The sequence below is a fragment of the Galleria mellonella genome, unplaced genomic scaffold (assembly GCF_026898425.1).
Source record: "Galleria mellonella isolate WM207_F2 unplaced genomic scaffold, CSIRO_AGI_GalMel_v1 utg109, whole genome shotgun sequence".
Taxonomy (NCBI): Eukaryota; Metazoa; Arthropoda; class Insecta; order Lepidoptera; family Pyralidae; genus Galleria; species Galleria mellonella.
The window spans coordinates 527,826-543,213 of record NW_026441972.1 but is presented as its reverse complement, the minus strand read 5'-3'; the positions used below and the strand labels follow the sequence as shown (position 1 = coordinate 543,213).

At 33.9% G+C, this 15,388-nt stretch overlaps 1 protein-coding gene across 1 annotated transcript in view; it reads right to left on the bottom strand.

The window, feature by feature from the left end:
• Positions 1-1,080: 1,080 nt before the first annotated feature.
• LOC113511273 (orexin/Hypocretin receptor type 1-like) overlaps positions 1,081-15,388 on the bottom strand; it is a 153,385-nt gene continuing 139,077 nt past the window's right edge. The window contains exon 8 of the mRNA XM_026894891.3: positions 1,081-9,204. Coding sequence (XP_026750692.3) covers positions 8,870-9,204 — 335 coding nt within the window. The 3' untranslated portion in view covers positions 1,081-8,869. The remainder of the gene's footprint in view (positions 9,205-15,388) is intronic.

Here is a 15,388-nt window from a genome sequence, read left to right as displayed (position 1 = left end):
CCATGGACATAACAGAGTATACTGTTTCGCTTATGATACCTCCCATGCGTTGCCATTCCTGAGGACTCAGATGTTATTTCTCTGTACTCTGTAAATTTACTGCCATATCTCATCGTTCAAACCAAAACACAGCCATGCAAACACAACTGCTTCACGGTAGAAACACGAATGAGACAGAGGTGTCCAAGCAAATGACTTTTGTACAAAGTCTGCCTCTGGTTTTGTCGAACCCCGCGTTTTAGTACTAAAAAGCGATAAATAAATTTACATGTTTCTCGTCTACAATATGTTCATATTAACAGAGTGCTGAAGAAATTTTTTTTTCACAATCGATACAAAATATTTAATCTTAAGGATTTATTGCATCGTCAAATATGTAGGATCATATAATATTTTACTGTCACAGTGTCTACTAGAAGTAATAACAGACAATATTATAAAAGTAAAAGATGTTACAATGTTTTTTTCTTATCTACCTACCCAAAAGACTAAAGTAATTTTATAGACTAACCCCTCGTAAACCTATTCTAGCTATTGAACTGTTTTGTCTCTTTCTTGTGTGCCACATTCTCAATTTGAATGAAAGTGACAAAACACTGTGATAATAAAAGCAGGTTTGAAGGTTTAAAATTTTAATAATAAGAGGGTAAGTAAGTAATTTTAATTTAACACAAACTATTAAAGCCAGTAATAAATGAAATCTAACAACAGAAAAAAGTACAGGTTAATACATAAAAGTAATGTAACTATATATTAAAAAAAAAAGTATTTATCATCATATATTTATCACTAAAATCTTTATTCCCAAAATCATAATTAAAAACGTAGACATATATATATATATATATATATATATATATATATATATATATATATATATATATATATATATATATATATATATATATATACACACAAGAAAGATTATATAAATCAATACACATAATGTTAACAGATTAATGTTAAAAGAGTAACTGTTGAGTTTCTTGCGGGCTCTTCTCAACAGATAACAGCCTGCACACTGCACTAAATTAAAAAAAAATTACAGTTCAATAGTGATTGTAAATACGTATATATATATATATATATATATATATATATATATATATATACACGTTTAACGAATATAATAAAACCTTAGATTATATAGATAGTGCATCGAGCCTCAAAAACAGGTCAACTGTTTCTAAAACAAATAGTACGAAAACTTCATAAATGATCCTATATATTGGACAGTGTAATAAATCCCTTAGGCGTTTCTACATTACAGCCGCTTAAATGGTTAAAATAAATTTCAAATACATACAATTCATGTAATTCTAATTAGAAATTACAAATAGCATAGAATAAGCAATTCAAGTAATCTTACTTATTTAATACTTAATTATGTACAATTTTTTTTTTGGATTTGAATTTATTTCGTAACTCTTTACTGATATTTAATGCATTTATATGATAATTAAATTAAGATTTTGAAATGAAAAAAGTATACCGTCGTCAATTGTGAAAAAGTTAATTATTTTGATTTAAAAATTAAATAAATATATAAATTATATGTCCTTCTTCATTCCATGTAATAAGTGTACGAGTTCATAGAGATTGTTTAAATTGTTAAGGTACCGAGATGTGACAAACAAACTCACTTTCTGATATATAAAATATTTATAAGAATTGGGTTCGGAGACTAAATAAAATACTATAGTAACTTAGATTATATAGATAGAGCATCGAGCTTCAAAAACCGTTCAACTTTTGGTCAGCTAATTCTCAAATTAGCAGACTCATTTTTTTTATCAGTATTTTATTTACTTACGCATAAAATGTATCTTGACGTATTGTCTATACTTATAATAAATCTGTAGAGAGGTCAATTCTGTACATGAAATATATTTCCAAAATAACTATCAGCGGGTGATTAGTGATCGATACTGATGCCGAAAATGCAATCAGTAAAATTTTTGTCTGTCTGTCTGTATGTTCGTTATAGAAACAAAAACTATTCAACGGATTTTAACGAAACTTGGTACAATTATTCTTCATACTCTTGGACAGGTTATAGTATACTTTTCATCACGCTACGATCAATAGGAGCAGAGCAGTGAAGGGAAATGTGTCTGTTACATCAAAACCACTAAACCGTGAGGAAGGACATGGGCTATTTATTTTACGATATTTTGCCATTTCGCCATTGTTAGCAATATGCCCTATTAGGTCGATCTCCACGTAGTTCCCCCTGGAAACCATCGTGAACAATTCTTGTTGAATTCGTCACGATGGGTTAACTGACCTGCTTTATCTTGACCTATCACCCTTCACTGTTGCCCCGCCTGCGTATACCGTTAGCGCAGACGGGGTTGCCATTCTATTATCACCCATTAAAAAAAATCAGATTAATATATTTTCATTATTTTTATTATTTATTTCACAGATATTTAAAAATTCTTACACATGTATAAATCTACATTGTCAACAAGTAACGTAATATATATTTCATTTAAAAAACAGTGCAAAGCCGGGCCCTGGCTGCTAGTTAGTTATATATTTGCTCCGTCGTCAGACGAATATCTCTCATTTTAGTACACAACTATAAATATATTTCCAAGATATGACCACTAAAATAATGTTTTTCATTGATATTAAAATAAACCAAGATTCATAAACTCATACAAAAGTAATTTAAACTATTTTGAATTTAAATTAGAAAAAAAAACCTTAGTAAAAAATAGAAGTGGTAAAAAGAAACTATATGTCTAGTTACTAGAAAGAGATTTTTTTTAAAAGACACTTTCTTTGCTTGGGTACTTCTGTTCCATTCGTGTTCATGGCATGAAACAATTGTGTTTGCATGGCTGTGTTTAGAAGGGTGGGATATGGCAGTGAAATTACAGGATACAGAGGCCTTATTTCTCGGGAATGGCATTACATGAGGTGTATCATGGGCGATAGAATATCTGTTATGTCCACGGTACAGTTCACGTGAGTAGGCGACAGTCACCATCTTCTATGTAGGAAGCCGTTAGCTCGTTTGACGTTTTAAATTACAAAAAAAATTTACAAAATGTGTAAGTAGATTTCTGACTACCAAATTTTTTGGTTAGTTAGAAATAAATAAGTGTAAAATTTGATTTAAATGCGTTCTATTTAAATCAAATTTTACACTACTTTTTAGTATTTGATTGTGTATCTAGAGATTATATATTATCGATGTTTATAGTATCATATTTAAATACCTATATCAATTCTAACGGACGTTATTCGAACATTTTATGAGAAAAACCGACTTTGCGCATAAAATTTATGACCCCTAATATTATTCTGTCATTTCCAAGTCTAGTATATCATTTCGGATGTAGATAAAGAGCAAGTCTCATCGGATTCCAGGTGGAATATTCTAGAATATTCTGGTATCTACTTTGGTGGTTATTACTCGAAAGTTTGAGGTACGTTGCTTTGAATTGAGATTTTGTGTTCGATTCCCGTTGAGAATTTTGAAAATGAAGTTTTCTAAATAAAATCGTACCTGGGTGTATTGGGTTGTGGTTCAGTTGAGAAAGCAAACATTACACGTTTATGGAAAGGCCAGTTGTGTTAAAACTTTATAGACTTTCGTGGTTTATTTTGTTAATTAAAAAAAAATTAAATAAAAACAGTGGCACTCCGTGAGTGCCGACAGAAGGGTGGAATATGGCAGTGAATTTACAGGGTACAGAGGAATAACACCTGAGTCCTCAGGAATGGCAACGCATGGGAGTATCATGGGCGAAACAGTATACTCAGTTACCAGAGCGACGGTTACCACTTTTCATCAGGTGCCCACCTGATGAAAAGTGGTCAGCTTGTTTGCCATTCTAAGTTGTAAAAAAAAAAACCTCTTTACTCCTGTTTTGAAGAACCCTAGTGTTCTATATTTTTTATTGATTATTTTAAAAGAGACTACGTTCTAACATAAAAGTAAATTTCTGCTGTTTGACTAGATAGTAACATGTATAAGGAATGAAGGGTATTTTAGTCTTTTACTATACTAAAGACGCGGAATCATTCTGGTATTCGGTAGAAACATTCCGGAATTCTTCAGGTTTCGAGGACACACGTCAATCTTATGTTAATCGTATCATGTATAGATAAATCAATATTAAACACAGTATTGCCAGGTTGTATATTTTTTTCACAATTTCGGGTAAATATGTTTAAATATGACTTTGGAATGTTTTGTAGAAATAACATTGTTAAAGAATATTTTGGAGAAAAAAGAAATGGGTGTATGCAACATGAGGTAAAAAAGCCGTATGCTGTGTGGTCCCGGCATAGAATAGGCCACCCCTTCCTTTCCCGTGGGTGTCGTATGAGGCGGCTAAGAGAGGGCGATGGAAGGCAAGCAGCGTCTCTCTTCAAACATATTCAAAGCCTAACTGCGGTTGCCAATTCGCCTGCCAAGCGTGGCAACTATTGGTAAATTAGTAAGAGGAGACTTATGTTCATCAGTGGACAGTTAAAGGCTGATATGAGGAGATAAATAAGGTTTTTTTTTATTATTTACATAGTGGTTACATTGGAAAACGTGGTAAAAACTAACAACACAAGTATGTGATTGGATAAAAGTGAACGAAATCCTTTTAGTGTAGATTTTCTTGACATTTGGACAAAAATAACAACCGAATCTGGCAACTCTGTTCAAAGAATCTGTATGTTTCAAGTTGGCAAATAAAATATTCGCTAATCTATATATATATAAAAAACAATTGCTGTTTGTTAGTATCACGAAAATTAAAAAATGGCTAGTCCGATTTGAATGCATTCTTGTTCGTTTTATTTATTTATTTATTTTACTCATTATTGTACCAGAAATACAAAAATAAACAAAGACGTATGAACAATTTATTCTACGATTACCATGAATACAGGGTTTGTTTAAAAAAAGTCGAGAAAATCCCAAAATTTAAAATAGGTAATTTTGTATGAATTATATAATCAGGTCATCTCATTCCTCGTACGAGGGAGAAACACTACTTCTGATTACATTTAATAGATGGCGTTGATGTTACAAATTTCGCCGGTTCATCTATTTCCGAATAAATTTTGATAATTTGTTTTTGCAATTAAAAGATTATTCGATGTTCATTCGAACAAAATGAGATTTTGTTTATTAGAACCGCCATTTTTTTTGGTGCTTGTTGTGACGTAATAAACATGTCATGTGTTCTAAATTCAAAACGAAATGTTTCGTTTATCGAATGTTCGTAATTAAATTTGTTATTGTTACTCGGTTAGAATGGAGGAGGATGCTTTTTATTTCGTTCAACCAATATATTCCGATTACGCAGACAGACTCACGAGTAAAAACTAGTAATATAATATATTTTTTCCTTTTTAACAATTCTTTTTGCGTACATATATGAATATCATATCAGCTTATAAATAAGCTTATTTTTTTATTTGGTATGTACGTAGTTTCTTGTAATGAAGGTACACGAATTTAGTATTAAGCACGAAAACGACATAGTGTTTATACAGCGCCTAACTAAACATATTCTTGGGATTATCCATCTAATCTGTCTATTTATTTATAGCAATGGTTCTCAAAGTTGGCGGTATTTTTTTTATGGGTGATAATGCAATGGTAACCCTGCCTGCGCGATCGGTACACGCTAGCGGGGCATCAGTGAGGGATGAAAGGTGACGATGACCAAGTGGGTGGTATTGACCCCTGTGAACGGGGGAAAAGAAGATATTGTTAGTAATGCGGGCTACCGGTCCTATTGCTAGCAATATACTATAACTTGTGTTAAGGGGCCACAGAAATGATGCATTATTCACAATTATACTCCTAAAGGTCTAATTTAAAATCCGGTATCTGCTTTATCTTAATACGCCATCTAGCGGTGATATATTTAATTAGTTTTCCTAATACTGAAATAAACGCTCCGAAGTAACCGTCAAGAAGATAGCAAGAAAAAATAATAAAGAAAAAGTAATGTTTGCAATTCGAACGATTTTTAAACATGCAATAAATATTTTAAGGAGCGCTAGAAAGTAATTGATTCACACTGTGGGCGGTGGCCGTCATAAATTTGGGAGCAACTTTGAGAAACTCTGATTTATAAGGTGGAGGAAGGTAGGGGCTAGAAAGTAGGAAAGTACCTTAGATATGAATGCTAACAAATTTTATTTAAATAAGCATCCCTCTTAATTAACTATATTGATAGCATTAGAAACATCTACAGGGACTGTCTTTTATGTTTAAGGATCAATAATAAGGGATATTTTTTAGACGAATTCCAAACGGGAGTCTCGATTTGACGGTGTATTTTATTACGTGATACATACATACATACATATCTGTCACGCCTGTCTCCCATTAGGGTAGGCAGACACAATGGAATGCCAAATGCTATTTGCAATTATAATATATTATAATATAATGCAAATTACGTGATATGAATGCTAAAACTATTTATTTATTTAATTTCATTAAAATTTTAATGCTCATTGAAATTTTATGTATATTTGGCGGACTTGACACCGGACGGTGTTCTCTATCAGTCAGTCATTGGGCAAAATTTTTTTTATACAACTTAGAATGGCAAACAAGCTGACGGCCCACCTGATGGAAAGTGGTAACCGTCGCCTATAGACATGAGCAGTACCATGAACGTAACAGAGTATACTGTTTCGCTCATGATACCCTTCATGCGTTGTCATTCCTGAGGACTCAGGTGTTATTCCTTTGTAAATCGAGAAAATAGTAGGCGGTGCATTATTGAATAGAGAAAAAATGAAGTAATATTTAATATATTATAAACATATAATTTTTTTATGTAATTTAGAATGGCAAACAAGCTGACATCCCACCAGATGGAAAGTGGTAACCGTCGCCTATAGACATGAGCAGTATCATGGACATAACAGAGTATACTGTTTCGCCCATGATACCCCCCATGCGTTGCCATTCCTGAGGACTCAGGTGTTATTCCTTTGTACCTTGTAAATTCACTGCCATATCTCACCCTTCAAATTGAAATACAGTTGTGCAAACACACAACAGACAACTGTGTTGTTGAAACACGAATGGGACAAAGGTGCCCAAGCAAATTACTTTTTTGTAAAATTTAGAAAGGTTAGGTTTTCATTTAAGTGACTGTTATTACTGAAATTATATTATTGTAAATAAACCTTGTTTTTGTTTGTAATTTACCTCCTCCGTTTGACTTTTTTCTCTTCGTACAGTTAAAAGTATTATGGCAGGTAGGTTAAAAATATAAATATAAAATATTACATTTTAAAATAAATCTGTTCATACTAATATTATAAATGTATAAGTGAGTTTATTTGTCTTTACGGCTTATTCAAACATTAGCACGTTGAGCCCGGCGCCGAATTTGCTGTCCTTTCCGTTCAGCCGGCAGCCGGCGAGAGATACAATGTTGTATGCTATCGCCAAGAGATTACTTTAGTACTAATGAGATAAAGAATTCTTTGTCGCGCTATTTTGGACGTTTTTTAGGTGTATGTGTAATGTAAGTGTGATTTTATTCCATATTTTCGTATGATGTACGTATTTTCGAGAGGTGATCAGTTACAAAAGACCTATCGAAGTGTACAGATTGTTCGTAAAAAGAAAATTGAATTTAGTTTTTTTTTGGAAATAGTTATTGCCCATCACATTGAATATGTCCGACGCTGGCCACACGGAAAATTCTAGTGCCGGTCCCCAGGGGCCGACGCTGACCACACGGAAAGTTCGCTGCTGGTCCCTAGGGACCGGCGCCGGCCACACGGCAAATTCGCTGCCGGTCCCCAGGGACTGGCGCCAGGCCCAACGTGTTAAATAAAATATGAAATTTTACTTACATGCAGTATTTCAATCTCCAGGTCGTACAAGCGAAGTCACGGGTAAAAATTAGTGACACTTATATTATTCACTTTGTGTACCCAAAATGCTCGCAAGTACTTAATACAAGCAAACAGCTGCCCAACACGCAAACCCGTACGGGTTAACTAGCTAGTTATAATCGATTATGTTTACAAACATAGTTAAGTCCACGGAAACGGCGTATGTTGTTTATGCATCTAAATGCAAACAGCGTTTCTACACATTGTATTTTTAGTAGCTGCTGTTACTGTGTTGAGTTATTTCAATTGGATTATCAGCTTTTTCAGCTTGTTAAAAAATTAAATTTGACACCCATGTTTTGTTTTTTGCAATGGACATCAAACAGGTATCCAGACACGATCAACTTAAAGTGAACTTGGTTTTTTATATATTTTTTGGACATTCAATGTTATGATGGAGATTTCCACCATTATGCAAAGAAGGGTTAATGATGTGATTTTGGATTCTGATGTACATGATTTACCTGTATTACCAAGTACCTTAGTATTTTCTCCATATTCAGCACTACATCTATCGTTGTTATTAACAGTCTTTTTCACCGGTTACACTAAATTAAAGAATTCAAATTAATTTATGATTATTCCAAAATATTCATGTTCCAAAAAAAGCCAGATCTAACTTGTTCATGGTCTAATCCTACTTAATCTAGTACACGGTATTAATTTTTCTCTTATTTTTAATCTGACAACTATTTAAACTACGGTTGAACTTAAATTTAAACCCGTTTTTGCATTCGTCGTGCAGAGTGAACAGTTCTTTCGACTCGTCCTCTCTGTAATCCGCATAGGTGTCGCTGTGTCGTTCGTCCATGAAATCGATCTTCTTCTTACCAAACTCACACCCTCCGCTCGTACCAGCACCTTTGAAGCAATCGTAGTGCGGCTTACAGTCGATGCTGTTCGTGCTTCTAGCTATGTAACTTTCGATACCGTCTTTTCTTATATCGTTGTAGCAGACAAGAAAGTTCTTGCCTAACTGTCAATCTCTACCGTCGGTAGTTAGGGTGAATCTCGTAGCGGATTCACTGAGCGAATCATCCCGGACCTTCGGTCGTCGGTTACCGTTTATTTGCTCAATGAAAGATGTATTGGAATTCCTCACACAGTCTCGATGTAAGTTGTGGTTCGATGGGGAGAGATGGGTAAGTCTGTAACTCACGCAGGAGTCGTTACGTCTCACAATGGTCCGGGTGGTGCCCGCTCGGGAGCTGCCGATCGGAGCGAAGGATGTGCCATTCTGTTCTGCTGGTGGTGCTGAGAGGCAGCAGCAGAAGCACTTGAAGTAGGATCTGTGGAATTCCCTGCGGAATTTGCCTGCAACAATGGAGAAGGTGATGAGAAATGTGATGGAGTATTGAATGGATAGGCCACTACTCAAATCATAATGAATCCATTATCATCTTTAAAAACCCTAAAAACTGAAACACAGCCATGCAACCACGGCAGAAATACGAATGGGACAGAGGTACCCAAGCAGATGAGTTTTATGCTATATTCTTTTATTTTCCCTCTGATATATATGCGTTATTTAGATTTTGCCACATAAAACGTAGTTCTTTTGCTCTGCATAAGAAAGCAGCTACCATAATTATAAAATTAATGTGTAATCAACACTGGAGTAAACCCGATCATTAGAAAAAAGAATTACGCAAATCGATGCACAATTATCGTAAATACTTAATGTAGTCGCAAAAAAAAAAAATCAAACATACTGAGAATGTCGTTCTTCTGAAAATAATTTAAAAACAAAATAATGGATTGTCACTCCCAATATGTTCGTGTAAATTGAATTTCTTTGGAACTCTGAGTTACGCACAGGAAATGTACTTTCTAAAGTAACTGAGGGCCACATAAATGGGAAATATGTATAATTATTGAAATATAGTGACGTCCTAATAATTTATTTATCGATAAAAATCATTCTCATCATATCAGCCTTCAATTGTCCACTGCTAAACATAAGCCTCCTCCTTGGAGGGTTGTGCCAGTAGTTGCTACGTTTGGCAACCGCAGTTAGATTTTGTAGATGTTTTAAGAGAGATGCTGCTGCTTATCTCTTGCCTTCCCTTAGTCACCTCTTACGACACCCACGGGAAAGAAAGGGGCCACACACAACCAACCGATAAAAATCCAGACATATTATGTAAAAATAATGCAGAGTTATCTAGGTAATATATGGTACTAGAGACACGCCCCATGCCTTTTTTTTAGACGAGCGTGTAAAAAATTACGTCTACGTACTCGTAATTCATTGCTAATGTAGCTTTCTATAAATGAAAGAATTATAAAACCATTTAAGTATTTTTTGAGTTAACAAACCTAGATTTTATTCTCAAGCGTCTCTTAATTTCATACAAAATTCACAAGAAGCATAAAACTGAGAAATATGCAAATTGGCTTTCTTAGTATTTTACACAATCAATCTGAAACTAATGCAGTGAGACATTGACCTCAATTCTACTACGATTGATACGTTACAAACTAAAAACTCTGTGACTGAACTAGATAATTTTGTGAAGTCAAACACAAATACAAATAAATCAGACTTTAACATGCATGTTGGACAAATCAAGTCTACAACACGAATCGATGACTAGTCTCACGAGGCTAGAAGAAGAAGAAGTATAAAACTGAGGAATATGCAGATTGGCTTTCCTAGAAGTCTAAACAATCAACTTACAATTAATACAGTGGGACATATTGACCTGAATTCTACTATGATTAACATGTCACAATCTAAGAACTATGCAAATGATCTAGACAATTTTGTGAAGTCAAATACAAATACAAATAAATCAGACTCTAACATGCATGTTGTCATCATCAAGACTACAAAGGAGCAATACGAATCGAAGGCTAGACTTGTGAAGCTAGAAGAATCTTCAGATAATAATTCACATAAACAAAAAATAAAATTGACACATAAAGTCCTATTATTAACTGATAATAATAAATGACCCCCAAAAAAGGAAGGCCCATGTTCAGCAGTTAACGGCTGATATGACGATGATGATGATTAACAAACAAATATGGTAATGGTATGAGAAAAAAGAGTTGGCTCAGGATCATTCCTCATGGCAGTGTACAGAGAGACCTATGCCCAGCAGTGAACAGATAGCTGAGATAATAATAATGATGAAAAAAACATTACAGACTCTTTTGGGAACGGATTTGTTGTGTCCTCAACTATAAAGACTCACGAACAGTTATATGATATTCTTAATTCTTGTTACTAAAGCCCAATTGCGGTTGCCAACCTGCCTTGTAAGTATGGCAACTACTGGCAAAAATCTTCATTGGCAAATTTTTTTTGATGCGTGAAAATGGTGTGGTAACCCCGCCTGCACTAACGGGATACACTGGCGGAGCACCAGTGAAGGGTGATAGATGAGAATGAAAACAGGCCAGATAGCCCATCATGATGAATTCATCAGCAATTAACCATGATAGTTTCCATGGAGAACCGCGAAGAGGTCGACCTGGTTGGGTATATTACTAGCAATGGGATTCTCAGTCTCTATTACTAACAATCCCTTTCCTCCCTATTGGCAAATATTAGGTCAAAATGGCTTCCAGTCTTATGGCTCGGGAGCATTTTTTATAGTAGTTTATGCGGGAGGTCTAAGTTTAGCAATAGGTAATTCACAGCCTATATCATTTCTCATTCTCATTTCAGCTATTGTCCCACTGCTGAATATAAGGCTTTCCAATGAGGAGAGTTTTGTCAGTATTTGCCACGTTAAGCTTTAAGTTTTTAGAGATGTTTTAGGAGGCATGCTACTGCCCATCTCTCTACTATTAAGGTCATTTAGTAGCCTCTTACAACATCAAAAGGATAGGAAAGGGTGGCCTATTCTAATTCTCGGGACCACACATGATGATAAATTTATTATTTTGTTATTTCGGTTTTGGATTTTTTTTAATTTATTATTTATATTATTTAGCTATTAAACGTTATTTTCCTTTGTTTCATGTTCATTGTACTCCATAGAGCTAAGGGTCTAAACCATTGCAGCGCCACAATGTCTGGACGAGGCGATTAGATTGTTGGAATTATATTGAAGTTTCAACCTAGTTACAGAGTTGTGTTTTGTCTTATTGTCTCATCTGGATATAACTGGAGAAAACTTGTTGGGTAAATTTAATTAAATGTAGTATTTCAAGGAAGAAATAATAGTAGATTTCTTAGTTTCAAAGTCCACTTATTAAAGTAAATATTATTTTATAAATTTGAAAGAGTTATGTCAAGGAAATGAGTAAATTTAATTATAATTTCAGTGTAGTCAGTGCAGATAGTAAACTAAATAATATAATCTTGTTAGTAACATTTAAGGAGGTTTTTATTTCGTTTAAATTTGTTATGACTATGTTACGTGATCGAAATCTTTGTTATGTGATTAAGCTGATGGTTTTAGACTGATTTTCATAGTTCTTTTCTGTTCCCTGTTAGTTTAGAATGGAATTTTAATATATTAAATATCTGTTTATTGGTGTGCGTGCGTGCGTGCGTATATACGTGTGTGTGTGTGTGTGTGTGTGCGTGCGTACGTGTGTACGTTCGTGTGCGTGTGCGTGTGCGTGCGTGTGCGTGTGCGTGTGCGTGTGCGTGCGTGCGTACGTGCGTACGTGCGTGTGCGTGCGTATGTGTATGTGTGTGTATGCCCGCACACACATATCTGCGTGAATGCGTTGTTGATTAAAATAGCTTTTTTTTGCGTAATAAAAATTTTTTTCTTTTATTTTTGTCATATAACAAACAAAAATAACTTTTAATGAGAGATTAGAACACAATGTGTTATTGCCCTATTAAGCTCATAAAGTATTCACTAAACTAAACTAAACTCCAGGCCACCTGATACCTACTATAATCCCCTAATGAGTGGTGATCTTTTCCCATTGAGAGATTGTTTCAATGGGTTATTCAAAAATGCTTAAAAATAAAAATGTATTGGCACAGTAATGTTTAATTATTGAAACTTAATCAAGAACACAATCCTTTGTCTATACTTATAATTAAATTCCACTGAAAACTGTTATTTTATTCAGAAACAATGGGTTCGATATTGACATGCGTGCGCTTAATATAATTTAAATCGGTAATTGAATTAATTATTGTGTTTCATAGCAAAGGGTTTTAATATAAATTGTCTACAAATATATAAAATAAAATAGAATATATAGAATAGGCAATCTATTTCTTTCCCGTGGGTGTCGTAAGAGGTGACTAAGGAAGAGCGAGGGACAGGCAGCATCCTCTTAAAACATCTCCAAAGACTACACTAAAGAGAAAGTGAGTGTGTAAGTTAGTGAGTGGGTGGGTGTGAGTGAGCGAGCGTGCGAATGAGTGAGTAAGTGAAACAGATGATAGTAGAAAATTATTTTATAATTATTATATATTAAATAAAATATATATATTTATTAGTTATATTTATTGCGTCAAATAGCTATCGCCTTTTTCTTTTCTCCTCTACACAATGGTTGTCTGGAAGACACTTGTATTAAGTGATAAGATCGCCTTTTTTATTTCATATATATTTATATATATGTTTTGTATTATTCTTTAAGTGTTGCAATAAATAATAAATAAATAAATAAAATATATACTTTTCTACCTTATTCGCATTCTGCCACCAAGCTGCTGGCAGTTTCGTGAAATTATACGAAGATAAAATATTATCACCCTCAGGAAACGCACGAGAGGCACCATGGGTGTCACAATGTATACTGTTAATTCCCAGAAAACGTATGAGAAACACTATGGGTGTCAAAGGATATTCTGTGATGATATTTATGTCTATAGGCGAGGGCTACCACTTTCCATCACCTAGGCCATAGTTTGTTTCCCATTCTAATTTGCATTATAAAAACTATTTGAATAGACAAGAAAAAGTGTAGTTATAAAAAAAATATTACTAATAATAAGTGCCAAGCTAATATTATTAAAGTGCATACAGATAAATTGTTAATGTTTTCCATCAGGTGAGCCGTCGGTTTGTTTGTTTCATAAAAAAAGATGATATGGAAATATTTGGCTACGTAAATAAACAGTGATTTCAACAACGCACTTCACAGTGACGCACACACACCCAGACACACTCACACACACACGCTGGTACGCATGCATGCACGTATACATACAGACCTACAAATACTCATTGAAGAACGTTCAGATATTTTTTAGACAAAATGAATTTTAGAACGTAGAATTGCACGTTTACATGTAGATTTTGCTTAGTATTGCTAAGCAGATGTTTTAATTTAATTTTTAAATTTACATATTTATAAATTGACTATATATATATATATATATATATATATATATATATATATATATATATATATATATATATATATATATATATATATATATAATAAACTTACACACATATAAGATATACTATGTATATTATACAATATTATACAAAAAGATGAGAATAGTGGATAGCACTATATATTATATTATTGTTAATTAATGCATGCAGGCAAAGTCGCGGGAAAAGGCTATTTTATAATAAATATAACGGAGAAACATATACAATGAAACTCATAATGGAAAATGTTTGTTGGACCCGTGTTTGTCATAGGAAATTCCAACCAAGCCTCACAACAATGACCAAGGGTATGATAAATTCCTTAACTTCAGAACTAACCAAAAATATACTAGTGTGGAACTATAATATGCTGGAATAAATTATATTATTTATTTCAATATAAATAAAAATAAAAATTGGCCAATATTCCATTTTTAATTTTATTTACATATTCATAAACAATAATTTGTATTTGAATCCATGACGTTACAAGCAAATACAAAAAATAATTAAAAACAATGCATAAATTCAAATGAATTTAGAGTCGCCCTCCTTTAGTCGCCTCTTACGACACCCATGGAAAAGGAAGGGGTGGTTTATTCTATGCCGGGACCACACTACCATTATTAATATATTATGTAAAAATTAAAACATTTACATGCCTACTGTTAAAAGACTGCCAGGTAAAACCACTGTGGTTCTAGCTGGTAAGTTTCAGGGGGGAGAAGGGATTGTTAGTAATGGGTATTAGCATCCCTATATAAACCCTATCAGGTCGATCTGCTCGCGGTTCCCCCTGAAAACCATTGTGATTGATTTATTGTTTAATTTGTGACGATGGTCTAACTGACCTTTTTTTTTTATACAACTTAGAATGGCAAACAAGCTGACGGCCCACCTGATGCCGGCCCCCATGCGTTGCCATTCCTGAGGACTCAGGTGTTATTCCTCTGTACCCTGTAAATTTACGCTGCTTCATCTTCACCTATCATCGCTCACTGGTGCACCGCCAGCGTATATCGATAGCGCAGGCAGGGTTACCATTACATTATTACCCCTTAAAAAACCACTGTGGTATCAACAGTGTATTATATATTGGACTGCATATAAATAAATGTTTAATCATTCATTCATTCATTCAATAATAGCGACTAGGATATAGTAAATTGGAGAAAGATACACGAGTT